This window comes from Anser brachyrhynchus (assembly GCF_964034855.1).
Source record: "Anser brachyrhynchus genome assembly, chromosome: 7".
Classification (NCBI taxonomy): Eukaryota; Metazoa; Chordata; class Aves; order Anseriformes; family Anatidae; genus Anser; species Anser brachyrhynchus.
The window spans coordinates 41,375,144-41,398,715 of NC_137701.1; the positions used below are offsets into that span (position 1 = coordinate 41,375,144).

The following is a 23,572-nucleotide window of genomic DNA, read 5'->3' on the forward strand; positions in this document are numbered from 1 at the left end:
CGGCAGAAAGTTTGCTGGGTAATGGCCTGAAATAGTTTCCTTATGCGAGGAGGTGTTGAGTTACAGCGCAGGCTTTGAGGGCTGGGTGGAGAGAGGGAAAAAAAAAAAAAAAAAGAAATCTGCCCCGCCACCTTCCTTGCTGTCCGGACAACGCGTGCAGCAGCCGGGCCGGGGCGCGGGGCGCGCTGCGGGGCCGCTCTCCCTGCCCCGGGCCGGCCGCAGGATGCCACGCAGGCAGCGGCCGGCGGGCGGCCGGGGCTGAGGCTCCCCCCGCCGGGCCGGGCCGGGCCGGGCCGAGCCGGGCCGGGCAGGGCAAGGCAGGGCCGGGCCGGGGGCCGCACCGCCCCCCCCACGGGCCAGCGGCCCCGGCGCCGCCCGGGCGGACGGGGATCGCGGTGAGGATGCACAAGCTCCGGAAGCTTTTCCGCGGCAGCGGGAGAGCGCTGGCCTTCGTCTTCGTGGCCTCTGTCGTGTGGCTGCTCTTTGACATGGCAGCGCTCCGGCTCTCCTTCGGCGACGCCGCCGGGCAGCGGGCGCTGGCGGCGGCGGGACGGGGGCAGCGGGAGCGGGGCCGGCTCTGGCGGGGCCCCCCGGGGCCGGCGGGCGGCGGGCGGCGGGACCCCGACCCCTCCAGGGCGGCGGCGCCGCGGGGGCCGGGCGGGGGCCGAGCCGCGGAGAGCGCGACGGCGGCGGCGGCGGCGGGGAGCCCGGCCGGGGGCGCGGCCCGGCGGGCGGCGAGCGGCACGGCGGGGCCCCCCCCGGGCGGTCCGCGGGGCCCGCGGCCCTCCGCTGCGCCGGGCCGGGGAGCGGGGCCGGGGCCGGGGCCGGGCCGGGCGGGGGGCTCCCTCGAGCCGGCCGCGCCCCGACGGGACGGGCGGCCCCCGGCTGCGGCGGCCGCGCGGAGCGACGTGGCACCGGCGGCGAGCAGAGCCCCGGCGCAGGCTGCGAGGGCGGCAGCGGGCACGGCACCGAGCGCCGTTGCGAGCGCGGCCCGGCTGCCCGGGGCACCGCCATCCACGGCAAGCGCCGGGGGACCGTGGGACGAGGCCCGGACCCCGGGCCTGCCGGCGCCTGAGCCCGCGGAGCAAGCCGGGGCTGGGGCGGCCGTGCCGCAGGGAGCCGCGCACGGGAGCCCGGCGCCCCCCGGCAGCCCACCGCGGCCGCCTTCCCGGGCAGCGGGGCGGGGAGCCGCGCCCGGGCACCGGGGAGCCCGAGCGGGAGAGGCAGCGGCGTCCCCTGCGAAACGCTTCGTCCTCATCAGCAAAGCGGGGGCGAAACCCGGCAGCAGCGCAGCGACCCCGAGCCTCGGGTCCGTCACCGTGGGAAACTCCTCGCGGAGCCCCGAGCCGCGCCGAGCACCGCAGCCCCGAGCCACGAGGCACGGCAGCGCCCTCGCCACCGGCACCACCGGCAGGGCCGCAGCACCGCGCTCCGCAGCCCGCGGCTCCCCTGGGGCGGCAGGGGCAGGGGCAGCGGGAGCTGCCGGGGGGGCAGCCGAGCGGGGCAGGCAGGGGGCGGCGGGCAGCAGGCGCGCAGCCCGGCCGGGGGGCAGCCCCGGGACACACAGGGTCTTGGCCGTGGACGCAACGCTGGCCCCCAGAGACCCCCAGGCTCCCGGGCAGTTTGGGCATCCTGTGGCGGTCCCTGACGACAAGCAAGAAGAAGCTAAAAGCAGGTGGAAGGAAGGAAACTTTAACGTCTACCTCAGCGATCTGATCCCTGTAGACCGAGCCGTGGCGGACACCAGGCCTGCCGGGTAAGATGTGCTTCCCTGCGCAGGGGCTGCGCCGCGCTGCCGGGGGGCTCCCGGGGAGGGCAGCGGGCGCACCGAGGCCTTGGCTGCGGGCATGGCAGCAGTGAGAGGAGCTCGTTGCTAACTTTAAAGCTGGGTAAAATTCCCAGCTCAGCTATTCCCTGCTGTCCAAAGAGGTTGGGGCGCATGAGGGGCTTGGGCCTTTTTGTGCCTTAAAATGTTTTATTTGTCTTATTGCACCGAGCATTGCTTTGTATCGCTCTCCGTGCGTTTGGTTCCTCAACCACTTCTGCACGCCACCAACGTGCCCGGGCAGCTGAAGCCCTCCCTGCCCAGGAGCACTGGTGCTCTCATGCCTGGAGCTGCCGCTGCCCGTCCCTCTCCCCCCGCAGAGCTACCCCGCTGGCCTACCACCTAAAGGGCACGGAGGGGACTCCTGGGCAAAGCCACCTGACGAATGCTGAGACAAGGACTCGGCACGTGGCTGCCTGCAGCTGAGGCAGCGCTGGGACATCCGTGGGATTGCTCCTTTTTCCCCCAGCATCGCTGGCTGCTGCATGGCACTTTTATTCTTGTGCTGCCCAGCACCACGTGGGTGTGCGCTGTCTGAGCTCGGGACCCGTGGGCAGAATTGTGATTTGGTAAGCAATTGCTTCACAGCCATCCCCCTGCAATGCGTAGCTGAGTCTGCAAATGTCAGTATTGCACTTTGAAAAACAAACCAACCCCCTGCCGTAGTCCACATACAAAAGCAAAGCAAGATGTGGGCAGTACCTTGCCAACAGAAGGGGCAGACGTTCACAGGGCTCCTTTCTAGAGCAGCTGTGCCTGAATAACTGCAGACAAGGTCTAGAACAGGTGCAAATTCAGGTGAATCCTCCTGCCCCCACCATGGGAGCAGTGGCACGGGCTTTGTGCTGTGACCCGTTCCCCATCACACAGGACAGTATGCAGGTGTTCCTGTGCCGCTGTCGTTACTCGCTTTGTGAGCCAAGGTGGAGTCCTGGAGAGGCAGGAGCAAGGCAGGGAAGGAGCTGCAGCACCTTTCCAGCGTGCAGAAGATGCCAGCTATGGGAGCCAGCTGCATACAGAAAAAGAGCCGACGTGGCTCAAAACCAGACTTGAAAGACGAGCCCTGGAGAGCTGTAGAGCAGAACACCTGCCTTCCAGGAGCACCCACCCGCCTCCGATGAATCAGGCACCTGTCGGGAAGGAAGGCGTAGCCGCTGGGGTATCCGGGATAACACCTTAGCCAAACAGGGGCTGGTCCCAGCACCCTGGCTCCGGGACGTGTGCTGCCACATGGGGTCAGGCTGCACCCTACGGATGGTGACGTGGGGAGCACCCGCGGGCACCCCAGCGCTGGCAGGAGCCGTGCAGGCTCTGAGCACGCAGCCTGTTGGCACAGGGAAAGCCGGATGTGAAGGCCAGCTCACCGCAGTCTGTCTCGATCTTGCTGAGCATTACTGACCAGCACTGGTGCATGCTGAGCGCCGTCTCTCTGCAGCGATGCATGCAGGCAGAGTCCCGCCCACAGAGGGGCAAGATGCAAAAGCCACGCAGCCTGGGTTAAATGTCCCAGGGCAGCCGTGACGTTTGCAGGCAGAGCACTCGATGCAGAGCCTGGTTCAGGAGCCCTGCACCCTGCCTCAGCCCAGGTGCTGGCAGCACAGTCCCCTGTATGCCCCAGGCTTCTCCCAGGCTACCACGGTAGTTTCCGTGGAACAATCAATTTACCTGGCTTTAGATAGGGACCCAGATTTCATGGCTTGGCAAAAAAAAAAAAAAAGTGCTGCAAGCCACTGTACAGTTCAGTGAGTCAGCCCTGGGTGCCAGCAGGCATGGCATGCTGGCTGCGCTGGGCAGGTGGGGCAGAGCAGGGCTGCAGTGCCAGGCTGCTGCCGGGCTCGGGAGCAGGAGACCCAACGTAAAGATCTTCCAAAGCAACTTCAGCAATGTAAGAGCCTGCACTTGATTGACTTCAAGGATGAAGTTAGCCAAACACAGAGGCTATGGACTGTTTTTCTTTAGAAGCCTCTCTGGGGGTGGAATTCCAACAGAATTTGACTTCTGCTTAATAGTAGTTATATATTAAGCATTACACATACATATGTAATATATGTATTTATGTATATTTATGTAATTAGCAAAGAAACAGAGCCCAAACTCATATAGAACATTGTGAAAAACCTTTAGCTGTGGGTCAACAGTAATGAACCCACCACTCTGCCTAGAAGGCCTATTTTTTATGTAATGGAGAAGAAGGCACTCCTCACATTGAGGTTGCCTCAAAGAGCTGCTTCAGCCTGTTGCAGCCACTTCCCTCCACCACGTGCTGCCTTGGCCCCGTCCCGCATCCTGCACAGCTGCCCCTTGGAGGCAAGGGCCCGGTGCTGGGGAAGCTGCCTTGTGAGGGGTCTGTAATTCGGGGTCTATTTTCACTTACCCAGAGCACTCCTGGTTAGCTAACACCTCTGAGTTTTCTTCAAAGCACCGCGCGTGCTGGGCTGTGTGGTGCCCTGGTGTCAGCATCTGGGCCGGCACCAGCCGAACCCGAGGACCCCTTCATCCAGACGAGAGGAAAAAGTCACTTCTCTGTACAGGCCCACATATATATATATGTGTGTATATATATGTATATGGCCCTGTTTGCTGTCCGCTGTTGATAACAGAGTGGACAGGAGCTTTCATTCACCACTGATAAATTCGTTTTCTGCATCCGCAGGCAGGCTGGTGCCTGTCCTGCCTGCAGGAGGTCTGCTCTGGAAGAAAGAGAGGAAAACCTGTTATCAGACCTCAGCTTATGGATGAGAGAAAGCAAGTCCCAGTGCGTCATGAATATTCTGGATAAAGCGGCGCATTCGGGGGCGAGCAGCTCTTCCTTGAGGCGTCCCGGGTGCCTCGAGATGCCCTTGGAGATGGATTGCTGCAGGAGCCCAGCTCCCCGCAGGCAGGCAGCGAAGCGGTGCTTGAATTGCAAATAGCGATGAGAAAAGCTGCTCATCGACCTTTTGTTCAAACACTGCAGACACAGGCCTGACCCAGCCGTTGCGTTTTGGGCTGTCACAGAAGAAAATGACAAACTCACAGGCAGGGGAGAGATGTTATCGCTCCCTCAGCCCCCGGGACGTGTGCTGCGGGCGGTTTGCGGGGGACGTGGGTGCTGCTCGCAGCCCCTGGGCAGGGCTGGGGCACGGCCGGCGGCGCTGGGTGTTCCCGGGGAGGTGTGGGTGCTGGGCCATGAGATGCAGGGTGCTGGGGGAGCGGACCCGCCAATGCCGGTACACAACAGGTGGATTTTTGGGCATCTTCCCGTCCTGCACGGCAGTTAGGTGCGGAGGTTGGGCCGGGAGACCCTTCCTCACCATCTGCCGGCTGCACAAGTTGCCCTGCCGAGTGGCCCCTCATGGAAATGGCCATTCCCTGCACTCTGAGCGTGCTGCTGACTTTTCCCTGACAAGGCAACCTCCTGAAGCCCGGGGTCCCACGCCTGCAGGTGCTCAGAGCATCACAGCAGGGCACCCTGTGCACAGGGGTCCTTTCCCCGCAGGTGTCCCCAAGACCAGGGTGCAGAGCTGGGACCGGCCTCGCTCCCCAGCACCTTCCTATTGCTCATAGGAAGGAGATGTTGTCACCTGGGGGTGGGGAGGAAAAGAGAGGTCCCTGCGGGAAAGAAAGGGTGGGTGCATCCCGTCCCCGCAGGGCTGCCCCCTGCTCTCCCGACCCAGCCCCGTGGCGGGCCGAGCCCCCGTGTTCCACGTTTCCCGCTTCCCCCTCCCTGCGCATTTTGCAGCAGTGCTCAGCCCGGAGGCGTTCAGGGCACAGCAGTTGTGCTGCCGTTGCAGGTGCTCCGAGCAGCGGGTCCATGACGACCTCCCGACCACCACCATCATCATGTGCTTCGTGGACGAGGTGTGGTCCACCCTCCTGCGCTCCGTTCACAGCGTCCTCAGCCGGTCGCCTCCCCACCTGGTCGAGGAAATCATTTTGGTGGACGACTTCAGCACGAAAGGTAGGCGAAGCTGCTTCTACCTTTATGAAACTAATATAACTTGAGGCCAAAATACAATTTGTTCTCCGTAATTCAATTCTGAATTGCAGGAAGAAATCGCATTTTCTTCTTTCGATGTATTGAAGTGTTTACGCAGCCTGCGCACACACGAGGTGTCCTGGCTCGAGGGCACGTGCGTTTATAAAGATGTTCTCGGCCTTCTCTGCATAGTTTCCAGATGGGTGCACGTGGTTTTCAGTGCTGGTGGCAGGCGCACACGTCCAGGGTTGCTCAGGTGCGGGGGCGGTTGTGATAAAAGCATTCAGGATCTGTCCCTGTCTGCATGCACAGTGACTTCACTTGTGTAGTCACAGACATTTCACATCGTATCAAACCTCTGCTGTGTAATACTTTGGCTCCCTGCTGTCTTCAGCCCTTACAATTTTTAAAATGATGTAATTTTTCAACTGCTGGTTCTTCACTGAAGGTGCTGTCTCGACAGCAAGGCTGATGGCAACACATAACGTTTTCCGAAAGAGCCCATAATGCAACAAGGCAATACATGTGAGAGACAAGGAAAAGGGCTCTGTTTGCTCATTTCTTAAATAATTGTTAAACATGTTGATACCATCTCCTCTCCAAAATGTCTCTGCAGTTTTCCTCTCTACTTTCCTCCTGGCTTCCCTAGGTGTCTTCTCATGAGCCAGTGAAGCAGCAGAAACCTCGCTAGCGCGAGTGAGTTACGGGGAGCCGTACTCTACATTGCTGTCACCTAATAGCAGCAGCAGTGACCCCCTGCAAACGTGTCTGCAAATGCTTTGCTCGTGGAGCCTTTCGAAACCTGTGGCTGGCAAACGGCTGCGCCCTCCTGCAGACACAAAGCAGGGGTGGGACTGCCCGCGGGGGAGCTGGGCCCTGCCCACGCACCGTGTGCCGGGGGCAGACGGAGGCAGCCCCGCGTGCCGGCCCCGTGCCACCTTCCTCACACCCTCTTTGTCCTGAGCGTTTTCCACCAGCTGTCCCCACAGCATGGGAAGCCGTGGCAAATGTGACCTGAAAAGCAGTGATGTGCCACAGCACACCCTCGTGCTGGGTCTTCAGATGTGGTGCGTAATACCAAGAAATTTGTAAAGCACACACACAGAAAGTTGTTTTAGCCAAAGGGAAAAAATTGACAAACAAATTTTAATTGCAGTTATACTGCAATTAAAAATAAAAATATTTTTTGGAGTCTCTGACCCAGTTAAATACCCAGTTAAATACCCATTTTGGATGATGAACTACCCCAGTTTGCGCCCCAAACCTCTGGACTCCCGTGTGTCCTGGAGATGCCTCCAGGAGGACTCTGCCCGCAGCTTCCCACACCTGGAAGTAGGCATAGGACAGGTACATCAGCCTCACTCTCTCCTTCTCCACAGAGTACCTCAAGGAGAAGCTCGACGCATACATGTCACAGTTCCCAAAAGTGAAGATCCTGCATCTCAAAGAGAGGCACGGTCTGATACGGGCCAGGCTGGCGGGAGCGCAGGTTGCCAAAGGTAAGGCGAGGCCTGGTCATACGCCTGCACAAGCTCCCCGCCGCGCCGCATCCCGGCTGCCCGCACCCCGCTTCGCTGCCCGAGCTGAGCTCGCGTGGCGGGTGGCTGGACACCGTGCTGAGCAGACGGACAGACACCGTGCTGAGCAGGCACCGTGCTGAGCAGACGGACAGACACCGTGCTGAGCAGACGGACAGACACCGTGCTGAGCAGGCACCGTTCTGCAGCCCTGCCCTAGCGGCACCAGCCTGCGGAGCTGAGGAGCTGGTGGCTCACAAGTGGCTGGGAGGAAGGCATTTTGGTGTGCCAAACCCAGCAGCCAGGCAGAGGCTGTCTGGCACCTGAAGGTGTCAGCAAGCGTCCGTTCGGATCTGCAGCTCCACTCGCTGTAGCTCTGCTTCCCGGAGAAATTTCGGGAAGTGCCGGGGTGTGGGGCTGTGGCACCGTCAGCCCATGGGGTGCCCGGGATGTGAGAGCCTGATGGTGCCCGTGGCTCCTGCCCACAGGTGACGTCCTGACCTTCCTGGACTCGCACGTGGAGTGCAATGTGGGGTGGCTGGAGCCGCTGCTGGAGAGGGTCCGCCTGAGCCGGGCCAAGGTCGCCTGCCCCGTTATCGAGGTCATCAGCGACAAGGACATGAGGTAACACTCTCACAGCACCGGGAAACCCAGAAATTCCTACCATTGCCCTGAGAAAACCTCTTACCCTGGCCATAAAAATGTTAATTTTAAAAAGACATACGTACAAACATTCTAACCAGCCTTCCACAGTATTTCACAGGAGATATGCAATATAGCTGACTTCTACACAGTCAAATTAACATTAGCAGCAGCCACGGCCACTTTATTTACTGCACACACCTTTTCACTTTTTCATGAATTTTAAGCAGGATTCCTGATGAAATTTGTTAGAATCTTGTTTTAATTATGTACAGATATTCCTCTTTGCTCATTAAGTGTGACATTTCAATCAGGAATGTGACTCAGAATTAGTCATCTCCATCTTTTCTGTGTTTAGCTACATGACCGTGGATAACTTTCAACGTGGGATTTTTACTTGGCCTATGAATTTTGGATGGAGGCAGATTCCACAAGAGGTCATCGAGAAAAATAAAATCAAGGAAACTGATATAATAAGGTAAAGAAAGTGAATCTGAGAAGTTTGTGAACCAGCCTGTTCTGCTGTTACTGATTTAGCAACAGAGGCTTCTTCCAGGCCAAGCATTTTGCTGGTAAGGACGGTGGATGCAGTGGCCCAGCGCAGCAGATCACCTCACCTCACCAAAGCCCACCAAGTGTTTCCTGTTCCTGCAGCCCCGTGGGTGCATCGTGGTGCTGCCGGGACGTACCGTTGCGTGCTGTGCCACCCTGTGTTTCCCTCCCATTCCCATTACAGAGTTCAGGCTCCGAAACACCATCTTTTTAATCTTGCATTTGTCAGGGGGCACTGAAGGGACAAATCCTATGGTCCATGCTGTAAGTGCAAATTTGGGCACCATCCCCGAGCATTCAGTAACTGACATTTTCTTGATGATTCCTTTGTAGAAGCAAGGTGAAAGGGACGGGTATTTTGTGACCGACTGATGTGCCACCTTGCTCGTCTGTTCCCAGGTGCCCGGTCATGGCGGGTGGCCTGTTTTCCATCGACAAGAAGTATTTCTTCGAGCTGGGAACATACGACTCAGGACTGGATGTTTGGGGAGGTGAAAATATGGAGATTTCATTCAAGGTACGTTGCTCTCAGCAGCCTGTCCGTTATCTCAGAATCACAGAATCACAGAATGTTAGGGACTGGGAGGGGCCTTGAAAGATCACCTAGTCCAGTCCCCCTGCCGGAGCAGGAACAGCTAGGTCAGGTCACACAGAAAGGGTTTTGAATGTCTCCAGAGGAGACTCCACAACCCCCCTGGGCAGCCTGTTCCAGTGCTCTGTTACCCTCACTATGAAAAAGTTTTCTCATACTTAAGCGGAACCTCCTATGTTCCAGCTTGCACCCATTGCCCCTTGTCCTGTCATTGGGTGTCACCGAGACGAACCTGGCCCCATCTTCCTGCCACTCACCCTTTACATAGTTATAAACATTAATCAGGTCACCCCTCAGTCTCCTCTTCTCCAAGCTACTGTATGTCTGGTTTGGGTGCTTGGGGGACCCTGTCCCTCCTGGCAGGGCACAGCCCAGCGAGCCCGCTGCTGGCCCCCTCGCTGCTTCTCTCCTGGCGTGCGCAAAGCCAGAGCACAACCCGGGCCCGTGTTTCTCTCAAAGCAACCTCTGCTCCTCAGGTCTGGATGTGCGGAGGAGAGATTGAGATTATTCCGTGCTCCAGAGTTGGGCATATTTTCAGGAATGACAACCCTTACTCCTTCCCGAAAGATCGGATAAGAACGGTGGAGAGGAACTTGGCCCGTGTCGCAGAGGTCTGGCTGGACGAGTACAAGGAGCTGTTCTACGGCCACGCGTACCACCTGGTCCTGAGACGCCTGGACGTGGGCGACCTGACCCAGCAAATCGCGCTGCGAAAGAAGCTTCAGTGCAGAAGTTTCAGGTGGTACCTGGAGAACGTCTACCCGGACCTGGAGGCTCCCCTGGTGAAAGCCAGCGGGCTGGTACGTACCCGAACCACTTGGTGTTCTTCATTTAAAAGTGCTTTCAGCTAGAGATGCGGCAGCATCCTGGTGCGCCTGTCTCTGTACGCCTGGCATGTGGTAGCACTTTTGAGTACCCAGCCTGTCACGGCGGTCGGGATCCCGTAGTGTGTTTGGGAAGAACTAAAAGCCCCAGCTCCAGGGTCTGACTTCCTGCTGGGAACCTGCCCGGGGTCCAGCAGGGCACAGCACGGGGCCGCTGCCACCACCCGGGGCCCTGCATGCTGCGGGGCCGCTTCAGCACAGGCAGGAGGGGAATGATGCCGGGACAAAGCGTGGCTGCTGAACCCGGCCCGGGCCTAGCCCCTGGCAGAATATCAGCTGCTGCTTGGAGCATCCTGAAACCTGAAATGTGCTGCTCAGAAAACAGGCTCGATTGCTTGCAATTTATTTATAATTGCAATAATGTACGTTAAATACCTGGTTTGTAAGACAAATTGCAGTGATGCCAGGACTCAAAACCAAAGGGCTTGCTGCCTTCCGTGCCCGCCCCGCGTCTCCGAGTGTAGCCACAGGAGAGGCTCTTGCAGAGAGGAGGTGGCCAGGACCCGGTGACCACGGGGCTGGCAGTGAGAACAAGCACTGCCTGTCCCCTGCCTCCCTGCCAAGGCATGCAGCCTCGAACCTCTCCACAGGCTGCTCAGGGAGCCGGGGAAAGCACAGCAGCCCTTTGGCCACGCTTCAGGCTTGTCTGCAGGCCAAGGGCGTAACGTGCAGGCTCCCACTCACGGGCATCCCTCGCAGCCCAGCCAGGCTGCCTGCTGGCCGCGGTCAATGCTGCAGTTCCATGGCTGAACCGTAAAGGCGCTGGGCGGTGGCTCTGCAAGCACGGTGAGACCTCTCACTGCTCATGGAAAAGGCATAGGAAACCCCTGGGGTTGGGCACGTCAGCGCATTATGAGCAGCTCATCCCTTCGGAGGCCGCCGTCCGTCCCAGCGTGCCCGCAGCCTCGGTCGTTGCCTCCCGCAGCCACGAACACACGTGCTGGGCACTGCCCGCAAGGGCAGCCCGTCGGCCGCTGGTACCTGGCCCCCTATGCTTTCTTTTAGGAAACACCATTTGGGTTAGAACAAAGGTTTCAGTGAAACACCGGCATAGTTGACTTTTTTTTAAAAATGGTGACTTTTTAAAAAAAATGATTAGCAGTAATAATCTTGAGAACGTCAAAAAAAATGAATTTTTGGAAAACATCTACTTTTTCAGCTCTTTCACTCAGAGCAATAAAACCTTATGTCAAATCAGTGCAAAGCAGTCAGACCATGTATAGAGACCTTTGTTTCAATAGAAGCAAAATCTCCACTTTTCAGTTTTGTGTTCATGAAAATGTTCACAACGGTGCCTTGCTTTGTCCTGATTCAGGTCACCTGAATGGCTCTTTTATCTTCATTCTCAAAATTTAATAGGGCAGAAAATCTGTTTTTCAGCTAGCTCTGCAGATTCCAGCTGTGCTGAACTCTAACCAAATTTATTTGAGAACTTTTTTTCTGAATAGCCTACTTATTCACTGGGATTAATTCAGAAATTCTTCAGCAATCTACATTTGCAAGGAATCAAAGACAGGCCTGGCCTAACCACAGCTGCATTCCCCCACGGGTGACGGTGCCGGGGCCGCCAGCCTAGGTGACAAACAGGCCGGTGGGGCAGCGAGCGCGTCAGGTGCAGCACTACACGCAGAAATCCCTCTGCTTCCTGCCAGGGGAAGAGGGAAGGCAGGTCCCTGGGGGTGGCAGCAGTAGGGGGGTGGCAGTGGGGGATGGCGTCCCCAGGGGGGCCGCACTCCTTCCCGGGGTGGCAGCGAGACAGGGGTCATGGTGGGCAGCTGGTGCTCGGGGCATCTGCAGAATGGGAACATCAGCTGTGTCCAAAGGAATCCCAGGAAAAAGCCCGTCTCATCCAGCTGTGGATGCTCCCAGAAAGGGATGGTTTCAGGCTTCTCATGCTAGAAAAACGTGTAACAGAGCACGTGTGCACTTACACACCCCACCAAGGACTGTGACACAATGCCTCTGCTTCGCTCCGTTGGCAGTATTAATCAGTGTCTGTATTGTAACAGCCTCTCCTCTTTCTTGACAATTTGTGTCTAAATTTGCATTTTGTTATTTTCTAGCTTGTTAACATAGCCACAGCAAGATGCATCACTGTGGAAAACACCACTCTAGCTTTTCAGACGTGTGATGTTAACAACGAGGTAAGGATGCCCTGCGTACTGAGCATGCAAAAGCACCTCCCCACACTGACCTCACCTCGCCTGCAGGGCTGATGCTGACCGTGCCGTCCTTCCTGCCCCAGACGCACCAAGCGGAGCTGGGAGCAGCGAGGGGCAGGATTTGCCTGCTTGCAGGGGCTGTAGCCAGGCACAAGCTCCCTGCCCCAGAACTAGCAGGAAGGTCAGATAAATCCATGAGCCTGCACGTGAGAATGGGGACAGACACACACAAACCGTTGCTTAGTGTGCTGCGGTAGCACCAGCTGCACCCCGCTGAGCGCTCACCCCGGTGCACCAGGGGGAGCAGGCACTGCCAAGGGGCACACAAGTGCTGGGTTCGGACTGCCCTGGCACGAGCTCTCTCCTGAGCTCTGCCAGTCCCTGAGATGTCCTCTCCCGGGGCACAGCTCCCACGGTGGGTGCTGAGAGCATCGGGTGGGTGGGCTGCGGCAGGGCAGCGCGGGGCGCAGGCTGACAGCTCCCTGCCATCCCTCCCACAGGACCAGAAATTCAACTACACCTGGCTGCGGCTGCTCCGGCACAGAGACCTGTGCGTCGCCCCTTCAGGCACCACGGGAGCGCTGGGGCTGCGGCCGTGCGCGGGCTGGGAGAGCAGCCTGGCCTGGCAGCACAGCAGCCTGGCGGCGGCCCGGCCGGAGCTGGTAAGTGGCCTCGGCGGCGGCGGTCCCACCACGCACACGCGGAGCGGCACGAGCCCACCGTGGGGCCCAGAGCCTGGGGGCCCGCTGGTCTCACCAAAGCCAGCTGTCACCCAGAGATGAAGGCAGCCCCTTCGGTCCCCTGCCCACACGGCCTTTCACCGCCTGGCTGTAAACCTGCGCTCTGCTGTAGGTTTCGCCACCCAACACGAACCGTAGCCTGATGCTACTGCACAGCACGGCCAGAGAGCGAGATGGAAACTTGCTATGCCAAGGCACTCGCTCCAGCGGGACTTTGCCATTTGCAGCACAACAATAGCAGAAAGTCCTGGTTTTACATAGAGGCGATCAATAGCACTTACGTGGATATTACTTGATATCGATTGGCATTCAGTTCACAGTGTTGTTTTTCTAACTGAAAACATTTATGAAAAGGAAGAAAATGGGTACTTACATTTATTACCTGCACTGCAAAAAGACAGAAAGTCATGGCTGTATCTGTGTCAGCCTTCTGTAAGTGGCGTTCTCCCTAAAAAGCTATAAAATGGCATACTTTACAACACTTAATTTAGGAAAGAAAGAGTAGCTGTTAAGTAGCACACTCATCCTATAGACAAGATCCCATTCCTCTTTAGTCTAAAAAGATAATACTTTCAAAGCCAAAACACTGCAGCATCAAGGCTGACAAAAGCCACGATATTTTGTGAAAAGTACAAGAAAATTGTCCTCCACTTAGGAGTCCAGAGAGCAGTACAGGTACACAGTCAATCGTTGTCACCTGTTCCAGACTGAGCTGGTGTTAGTCATGTCCGAAGGTCCCAGCCAGCACGGGGAAAGCCGTGGTGCCCCCCGAAGCCCGGCTGCTCCAGAGGGGCTGGGTGCGGGCAGCACCCAGCCGTGCCCGTGCCCCGGCAAGGCTGGCCCATCGCCGGCTGCAGCGGGTCCCCGAGGGCATGGGCACTGCCACTCTCCCCAGGGTCAGTCCCGTCTGCTGGTCCCAGACACCCGGTGCTGCCGCCCTACCTGTGCTGGTGTGCAAGGCACGGCTGGAAATAGGAGCCAAGTGAATGTGCCAGGCTCTGATGTGCTGCAGTTTTACCATCTCTGCACGGTCACTTTATTCATCTCAAGTTGCGGAGCTGGCTGACCTCTGTGCTGGCATTCACGGGACAGTCCCTGCACGAGCAAAGCGGCGGGGCGGTGTCACTGCCACCGAGCCCAGCCCCTGCACGCTGCTGCCCCAGCAGTGACAGAGCCGCAGCCCGGCCAGGTTCACGCTGCGCCTCCTGAGAAGCCCTCCTGAGCTGTGTCCAAGGGTGGCAGCAAGCGAGGGTCAGTGTGTTTGCATCAGCCTTACTGGCCGCAGAGTGGGAAATCTGGAGAAAAGCTCAATTGCTGAGGAATCATAGAATGACGGAATCATTTAGGTTGGAAAATACCATCAAGATAATCAAGTCCCACCACCGACCTGACTTGCCAAGTCCCATCACTACACCATGTCCATTAGTGCCATGTCCACACGTCTCTTAAATCCCTCTGGGGATTGGGAATGTGGGAATTACGATGCTTTACCTTCTGATACTGCAGTGATTGTGTCAGATTAATGATGGGAAGCATATTTGCCACTTATAAAAAGACCCGATTTTTGCCCAGACAACAATTTACTTGTCCTTTCAGGAATATTCCATCTAGGTATTAGCCAAATGATTGTAAGAACCATTGCAATGCTAGGAAGTGAAATGGAGCATCCCTTACCTTCAGCAGCACTGATCGTATTGCCTTGCTGGCCACATGGGTTAAGTAGATAAAGATGAGCAGATGTGAAAACCAAAAGGACTGATATCACTCAAATTCTTCATTCTTTCATAATCCAATTTACTACCCCAGCATTTGAAGTTCACTGCTGAATTACCTAGTGTCCTTTTCATTGCAGTAAATGTGCTTTGAGTTCATTAGCAGAGAAACTCCAAAACACAAAAATCCATCTCCTGCCATACGTTTCCCTATATTGCAAATACCATCTGGAGTGATTTCCTTTGCATGGTAATTGCCACTCGGACAGGGAGAGAACTAATCTTCAATTTCCAGGGAGCTAAAAGCCACGAGGCACAGAAGGTATGGTGTAATCGTAGCTCAGCAACAGGTGTAAGTGCTGGATCCCACCCAAAATTCCTTTGAGTCAGCAAAGAGACCTCGTGTTAGGGAAATGCAGAAAAAAAAAAACAAAAGCATATCATAAAGAATCAAGCTCTCTCAGTAGAAAAGCAGAGCAATGTGCTTTCTTGGGCTTCAAACAGCATTTGCTGCGTGAGTCCAAGGACCTACCGTCCCTCTCCCCTGCAGGCGGACCACCTCGTTTCAGAGCACCTCCAGCCGCCCGCCTGTCTGGAAGTGGATCCGTCTCTCCAGGCCCTGAGGGTGAGCGCCTGCAACTCCGCAAATCCTTATCAGAAGTGGCAGTTTGGCAATTACTATGCAGACTGAAGGGAACACAATCGAACCAGAAACAGCGTGCTTTCATCTTGTGAATTCAGCAATGGCATCTGTGGGACTTGTGACAGCAATTACAGAACTGGAAGTTCATTTCCAAATGGTAATTGAAATCCGTAATTTAAACCGGCATATTGAGAGATCAAAATACCAAGAGTAGCACATCTGGTTTAACAACGTTTGAAATGTGGGTTTCCTTCAACTGTGAGACACTTTGGCAAAAACTCAAATAATTTTTCTGTTACTAAATGGAAACATTTCCTGAAGTCCCCCCCCCCATCCTACTCTAAGCAAACGTTCAGTAGTTACCTCCAGACACGACATAAGCTAACAGAAATAATTCCAGGGCTCTCCAGTCTGTAAACAGTAAATTGGGCCATTTGTTTTTCAACGGCCCGGGGAAATGGAAGCTTATTGAGCAATGCATTACAAAAATCCATCCGACATGCCCATGCTGGGCCTGGTGGCAGGATCCTGCCCAGCAGGACCTGTTGCCTCTGACAGTTAAGCATCAGAGTTCACTTAGGAATTGATTGTGCATTGAAAAAGCCTGTTCTTGATAACGCAAGGCAAGCGTGGGTTGATAGCCAGCTGGGGCAGTGCCCCCCACCCGCAGCCCTCATGGTGACGGTGCAGGTGGCCCCGTGGGGCCTGGGGCAGGCAGCAGCCCCCAGCAGGACGCTTCATAACCCATGGCCGCTCCCTGCCATGATCAGGATGGACAGAGGCACCCACGGGAGCCAGCAGGCGCTTCTCCTGGTACACAGGCAGCCGTGAGGGCGCGCAGGCCTTGCACAGGGAGCGTGGCACCGTGGAGTTCGCCCCTCACCGGCCCTCGTGTGGCTGGGCCGTGCCGGGCCGTCAGGCCCCGCACACCACAAGTCCCTCCGAACTGGGTGTTGCAGGCAGCTTTTGTTCCTACTGTGAAACTTTCATCTCCAAAAGCTATTCACGTTTTTTTAAAGTCTGGATTAGACAGAACAAATTCAGATGTGACAAGACATGAGCTCTGATATAGGTGACGCTGCAGCGCCACAGAAAGGACATCGCCAGCCCCGTGTCACACAGCTCCCAGGGGCTCGCCACAAGGAGCTGCCACCCGCACACGGCGGTGTCGCCAACAGGAAGGTGGTGCTGCTTCCCCGGGTACCAAACGGGCTTCTCCAAAGACGGGCCTTCTGCTTTGCACCTCGGGATCTGCAGGACTGAGCACTGCCCTGGCTCTGACGCTGCTGCTTACGATGGCCGAGCCTTCACCATCCAGCATTTGCAGGCTGATACAAAGCAACTCACATCTCTCCTTTGATTTTTCAAGTGGCACCAGCATAATGTTACCTCTCACGTCAAGGATCAATGCTGACAGCACTTGACAGGCTGCGTCTGCCAAAATATTGACTGGCCTAACAGATTTTCACAATTGGCTCCTGTTCCAAATGTCTTCCTGATTTTATCTCCCTCCTTTGGTGCTGCTCGCCTGCAGTCACTATCAGAAAAATTACACAGATGTTGTTTGTGCAGTCATGTTTTATCAGGAGCATGAATTTCATTAAATGCTGTTTGCTGACATTCAATCATTTGTCACTGAATAGGCAGCGAGTGTTCTCATGTCATGGTCACATCACATCTCCAGGCTTGTCACTTGCACTTTTATCGCCCGTTGTGTAAATGCTCACTTCGATGCTGGTATCTTTTACTTACAGACCTGAGCATGCCTTCAGGGACTGCTGGCCATGAACTTGGCGGCGCTGTTACACAACACCCAGAAACACCCAGATCTCCCCATCAACCAGGTTTTCAGAAAGGAGAGCATTTTCTCAGCACGCTCACAGGCGCGTGGGGCACATGCCTGCCCATCCCCTAACCTAGCACTGCGAAAATAGAGAGGAATTATTTTCAGAACAAGTCTGGGCCTGCTGTTATAGCATCCTAGAGCTGGTCACCCTTCTCACCATCCCCACTCTGTTTTCTGTGCAAAATTTCCCCATGTGGAGCAGGGGCGTTTCCAGGGTCCTGTAGCACACTCTCCCCCCAGCTGCTCACAGCTCCTGCTCCAGCTCTCTGCAGACGTGCTTTGGGCAGAAGCAGCCCCTGCTCTGTGCTGTGCCCTGGGGTGGGCTGGGTGGCAGCACCCATGGGAGAGCATTCAGCTCAGTACTGCTCACTCGCTGCTGTGTGCCCCTTGATTTCCGTTTTCCAGCTCCCCTGAGGGTTTGGCAGGAGGTCTGTCTGTAGAAGAGGCCCTCAGAGCATCCCCAGAGTTTACATTTTACTTTCCAGCCACCAAGCCAAGCAGGAGAGGGGGGTCATTGCTCTCAGATGATCGAATTTGCTTTCCACAGAAGCAAAAAACTCATCCAAGCCTCAGTGGGAGGCCATGCTCAGCTGGAGCCTGACCCTACAGTCAGCACAGCAAGCGTCCCCACCATGCACGGCCCTGGCAGCGCGGGGAGCGGTGCGCTGGCTGGCTCCAGGAGCGTAAGCCGATGTTGCAGACCGGCAGGGACAGACACGGTAACTCCAGGGGTGTCTGCCTTTTGTGCTACACCTGCCCCTGTCTTCCACCCAAGCCCCCACTGCTCCTCCTGCAGACACCTGCATGCACCTCCCCGTGCCATACACATCCAGGCATTGGCCTTACCCTCAGGTTTTTGTTTCACCTGGGGTCTTTGCCGTTTTCTTCCCCATTACACTCTATAACTGCGGCTGAGCACATCTGCAACTGGCCCGTTGTCCCGGCGAGCAGAGCTGGCCTCGCTGCAGGCCGGGCTGTGTGCCGGGAGGTGACCGTCGGCAGGTCATGGGGAGCTGTCGGCGCGCCCCGTCTCTCCCAGACAGCCCAGTAACAATCTAATCGTTAGGAGAAACGTGTCGTCATCCTTACAGGAATCGCTGAGAGCAGAAGTGGGTGGGGGTGCGGGGCAGCTGTTGGAGAGCAGGCGAACAAACTGGCAGTATAAGTTTATACAAGCAAACCTCTGAATTTTTGCGAGCCAAAGAGCAAATAAACAATTCTGAATAGTACAATGAGGACTGTGTTTTGTTTGTACAATACAGAATTGCCATTTATTATTTTGACGTTGCCAATAAATAATTGCCTTTATGTGGAACAAAAAAAAAAAAATCAAAGCAATATTCAGTGCTGCTGGAAATGTAAAACTAATAGTTTAAAAAAGCAATTGTGGCTAAAGGAGGCCTGCAGTTGAAGTCACAGCCTAACCCCCATTCTTACCTCCTCTCCCTTTTCAGCTTCTCTCAACTTTCCCCAGTTCTTTCTGGGATGACATCTGCAAAGCTTAGTTCCAACTCAAGACAAAGCTTTCTGTAAAACAGTTTGAAAGAGACTAAATGAATAGCACTGTAGTTACGCAAAGATTTTTCAAAATGGAGAAAGGCTGTGTTCAGATGACAAAAATAAATCGTGATAAAAATCTGCCCCGCCTTGAAAAAAGTCTTTAAATTTTGCATCTAAACTTACCCTGGAAATTGAGAAGAAATGTATGAAAGCAAAAACTCACCATCCAAACTGCTGGCATTCAGGAGAACAGATTTCTGGTGCCAGCCGGTTTTATTGGATGCCCAGGTGGCATGCGTGAGCTGCACCAGTGTGTGTCCGCGCTGCACCGCGCGGCACCCATGCAGCACCAGAACTGCCCCGGCCTTCCGACAGCCACAGCAGACTTACTGCCTTCTCGGGTGAGAGCTTGCTTAATTCCTGCCCGCTGCACTTACCCAGGAATGCAGCCAGCCCTCCGTCCCACCAGCACAACGTGGAGCTGAAAACGCGTATGGTGGTTTCTAGCACAGCACGAGAGGCACCGGATGGCAGCAAGGACAGACAGCAAAGGAGCGTGCTGCAGTTGCAAACAGTCGTGGCGTTTATTATTCACCCTGTGCTGCCCAGCGCCACTGGGACGGCTGCACTGCCGACTCGTTACCAGCACGGCTGCTGGCATGGATCACCTGTGTGCCTGCAGCTACAGAAGCCCCAGCTCATTCCAGACATACCAGAGTTTGAATATGGTTACAAAAAAAAAAAAAAAGGATAGAAAATAAAGGGTAAACTTCAAATCAAATGGTATTACACTTAGTGAACTGATTATTCTCCTGTTCTACGGATGCCTCTGCCTGCTGGCAAAGTGAAGCACAGAAGTTAACATTTTCACAATGTTTTATGAAATCATACAAAAAGCCAAAAAGCGGTGACTTCATGTTGCATGAAGAAATATGTCGGGGGGCGGGGGGAGGGAGACAAAAACCAAAGTGAACTGTTGTCTCAGTAAGCAATTCTCCACCTCAGTTTATAAGTGCATCATGGATTCAAATTCATCAATTCTTTGTTTGGTGTTTCCTTTCCTAATCTTCCGGTAGGAGATGGTGTTGTACCGGGAGTAGCTGTGTCTGGAGATGTCATTTTTTTTCCCCAGGCTGGGCTGCTCCCCAGCTTTCTCCGCCTGGGCGTTGCAGCCGGGGCTGGTGGGGGGCGATACCTCCTTGCCGCTCTCTTGCTGCTGCCGACGGGACGCCTCGCTGGTCTCCCGCATCTCTATCACCTGCACTTCGTCCTCCTCGGTGTCCTCCTCTTCTTCTTCCACCTCCTCCTCCTCCTCCTCCTCAGCATCGTTCCCTCTCTGCTCAGCGGTGCCCGCGGGGGTCCCCGCCACCTCCCCGCTGGGGCCGGCCGCTGTCCCCAGCGCTGGCTGCCCGCCGCCCGGCCCTGCAGCAACACAGAGGTGTGCGGGTGGGGGCTGCCCGCCTGCATGCCCCGTGCCGCCCGCCTGCTGCCTGGCACCGCTCCTCCCGCCTCACCCCTCCAGAGGCCGCCCGCGTTGGGCGTGCGACATCTCCGGGCTGAATCCCACCGTGCCCGCCCCTGTCTCCGCAAGGCTTCGCACGCTCACAGCCACGTCGTTCACGGCCACCTGCCCCTGCATTTTTTAGTGACCGCCCCTCCTGTACCACCTTCCTGGGAGCCCTCCCTGCAGCCCCCTGTTAACGAGAGGCGGTGCGGACCTGCAGGCCGTGCAACGTGCCGCTCCTGCGCCCCAGGACCAGAGGCGTCGCGTCTGTCTGCATGCACTGCATCTCTGCTCACCCTCCTAGAGCTCAGCTGACACGTACCCCCATGTGGGGCCCTGCTACAGTGCCTCCGCATGAGCCGTTTCACTGCTTTGGAAGGAAGGGCAGTCCCAAAGCTCTTTGGTTATTGGCCTGGGCAGGTACCAGCCCCTGACGTTTCCATCAGCTGAACTCCCTGTTCTGGAAGGGCATCAGAGGTGTTGCTCAGGTGTTTCATAACCCGCTCCATACCCTGTGCCACCTCCTGGCTGCTGCTAGCACCCCTGACGCCCCAGTCAGGACGTTCGGCCCCGTGGGAAGGTTCGGCAGGACGAGCTGCTCCCACCCACCCCAGCTGGGACCAGAGCTACAGCCCCCAGGCAGGCTGCGGTGTCACGGGTGGCACCCCCAGCTGCAGCTCACCCGCCTGCACCCGTCTGCGTGGCCGTGGGGCAGGGACCCCACCGCAGCCTTCCCAGGGACATGGGCACACGCACGTCCCTGCTTCAGAGGTGGCGGGCGACACTTGGATGGCTATCTGGTATTTGTCCTGTTTGGCACATCTCTGCTCCAGTGTCACAACAGTCTATTCAACATTTTGCCTGTGGAGTCCTGAGTATTAATTAGACTAAATTGGTTAGGTACTAAAAAGCTGCCTGCAATTTAGAGATAAAGTGCTTGTGGCTGAGATGGATGGGGGGCTGTGCAAGATCGTTTAATAGGTTTTATTGTGCACTTGTAAAGCAGCACAGCTGGAGTGTAGATGTCAGCTCCGAGTGGGAAAGCCACCATCATGATTCACCTCCTCAAAGCCCATGCAGTTGCTAGGAAATATTATTTTGCCCAGGACAAATGTTCATACATTTTTTTTTCTTTTCTTAATCAAAGCAGCACCAGTTTCTGTTTACAAGGCACGACCATATATCTTTTATAGCTCTGTTCAAATGACTTTAAGCTTTGCCAGCACCACGACAACTCCTCTGAGTTGTTAATCTGCTCTTCCATGAGGAGAGGTTCAATATTTATGCGGCAGCTGACATATAGACACACCAGCTTATCGCAGCCTGGTGGGTGCGCCAATGGAGGGAGAGATGCGGGATGGCTGTGGCCCGAGAGCATCCCGCTGGCATTTGGGACATCTAAGAGGATGTCCCAAATCTTCAAGAGGACTTCACCCTGCACCATCAGCATGCAGGTCTGTCCCCAAGGCCATAAAATACTCCTCCTTTTTCAGTGACCTTTCGCATGATATAACTAAATATGCTGATAGACACTGACTGTATTTTGGCGTACCCACAGAGACAGAGAGCGTGCCGTGCCCCCAGCCCTGCTCTGTGCAGGGGCAGGGGGGGGCAGGCTTGGCTGGAGCATGCTTTTCTGTTTCCACCCAGGTGCGAGTGGAAGGACACAGGAACAGCAATTTTCTGCTAGTTACTTAGGGATCAGGGCATTTTAGACACGTCATAAATTGTGAAGGAAAGAGTTTGGGTTCTGAGGATGCAAAATTCAGACTTACAGCCATCCAACAAATCAGCAGGTAAACGTTATCCTGCATGGAGCAGAAGACGAAGCATCTCCCATCCTGACAGGAGGGCTGGAGACCCCGTGTGTCAAGGCCCCAGGGTGCTTCGACCCCACAGTAAAGGTGTCATGCACAGACCGCGGGAGGAGAGGCAGCAGCTGCTGCGATCCTACAGATGGGAGTGAGTCACCCTCCTCTGCAGCACGAGGGTTTGAATGAATTTGAAAAAGATTAACATCTGTATAATATCATCTCTGAAGGCTACTCATTGCTATGCCTCAGAAGAACAAGTCACATCACACGACATTCTTCATTACCTTCCTCTGACTCCTGGCCACCGGTTCCTGTGTCCTGGAGATCAACTGATCCCTGCTGTAGCGTCGCATCATTTTCCTCTTGCTTTTCTTTAGGAAATATAAAGCATGAGAAGTGTACTTATGGGGCAGTTAGTGCCAATAATTAGGTTTTAATGGCTGCAGATTGGCAGCAGAATTCTAGAGCAAAGTGAAAAAATTGCTTTTTTTCTTTGGTCATATACTTTTCATTTCAGCCTCTGTAACCTCTAGCTCAAATCTGTCCCCGACCCTCCATTATTCTGAGCCGTTGTTACTACTAACTGTAGCTTTGGAGTTCTGAATAACACACATAATACATGCCATTATTCATAAGGCTATACATAAAACAGAGGCTTTTCTGTCCAAATACTCAAATAAAGGCAGCATCATACTTTACCTTCGCGTTGCTTCTCTCCGTCAAAATCTCCACACACACTGTCCTCCACCAGCGAGTTTCTACTTTCCTCCTGATTTCCTTTTGCGAGCGGCGCATCAGGGCTGGTGTCTGCATTCGTGTAGGGCCCCGTCCCGACAGACCTCGCGATGTCATCGATGATGCCAATGACCTGGAGCGGTCCCTTCTCAGGAACCACGCTCCCGTTGCACTCGGGCATGCTGGGCACCACCGGCACGTCCTCGCTCATGCTGAGCACCGTGCCCGGGGCACTCAGGCCGTGCACCTGCCGGCCCCGTCCCGCTCCGCTCGCGGGCTGGGCCGCTGCTCCGGGGGTGTCCTCGCGGTCACCGCGTGTCCCCTCTGTGGTGCGGCGGCGAGACGGGGCCGGCGGTGACAGCCACGGGCTGGCGGGGGCTCGTCCGCCGGCACCGCCACCGGGGCCCAATCAGCACCTCGCCCGGCGCTCGGGCTGCTCCGGCCTCATAATTAGATGCGCCGCTGAAATTTACATAAACAAACAATCTGAAGCAAGGCAGCTTTTGTGCTGGCATGTAGAGCGGGTCTTTCAGCATGTCAGCCCGCGGTAATACACAGGGATTTTGTATCCTGCACACAACGGCCCTTTGTGCTTCCCCCTGCGACAGGAGCACCGACTGTTCTCGCCTCCTAATCCGCGGAGGGTGACCTCGCTCCTGCCACCGCCGTGTAACCGGCTTAACGCAGCCCCCGGTTCCTGCCCCGTAAGCCCCATGGGCTGCGGCCGGACAAGGGCCCCAATTCGCGCTGCCAGCGTGGTTTGAGGGGCACGTGTGGCCCACGGCTGGGCCCGGGCACATCCTGCGCGATGCCCAGTGCCTGCAGAATGTAACGTGCCTCCGCGAGGCAGCTTTGGGCCGCGGCAGCTGAAATGCTCCTTAAAGGAACGTGAAAGGGGCAAGGCAAAAGATAAACACGTCGTGAACCAGCAGACGGACCTACAAGC

The 23,572-nt window shown here is 56.0% G+C and overlaps 2 protein-coding genes across 2 annotated transcripts; one reads left to right on the top strand and one right to left on the bottom strand.

Moving 5' to 3' along the window:
• Positions 1-9: 9 nt before the first annotated feature.
• GALNT5 (polypeptide N-acetylgalactosaminyltransferase 5) lies at positions 10-18,469 on the top strand. Its single transcript, XM_080598739.1, has 10 exons — positions 10-1,756; positions 5,599-5,765; positions 7,163-7,282; positions 7,789-7,924; positions 8,301-8,420; positions 8,894-9,011; positions 9,563-9,886; positions 12,034-12,114; positions 12,633-12,794; positions 15,135-18,469. Exons 1-10 carry the CDS (start codon positions 402-404, stop codon positions 15,273-15,275), a joined length of 2,724 nt encoding a protein of 907 aa, XP_080454865.1. The 5' UTR covers positions 10-401; the 3' UTR covers positions 15,276-18,469.
• Positions 18,470-19,138: 669 nt separating this feature from the next.
• On the bottom strand, positions 19,139-23,007 carry ERMN (ermin). Its single transcript, XM_080600125.1, has 3 exons — positions 22,591-23,007; positions 22,176-22,262; positions 19,139-19,995 (listed from the first exon to the last, which is right to left on the bottom strand). The coding sequence occupies exons 1-3, from the start codon at positions 22,835-22,837 to the stop codon at positions 19,580-19,582; spliced, it is 750 nt and encodes a 249-aa protein (XP_080456251.1). The 5' UTR covers positions 22,838-23,007; the 3' UTR covers positions 19,139-19,579.
• Positions 23,008-23,572: the final 565 nt, after the last annotated feature.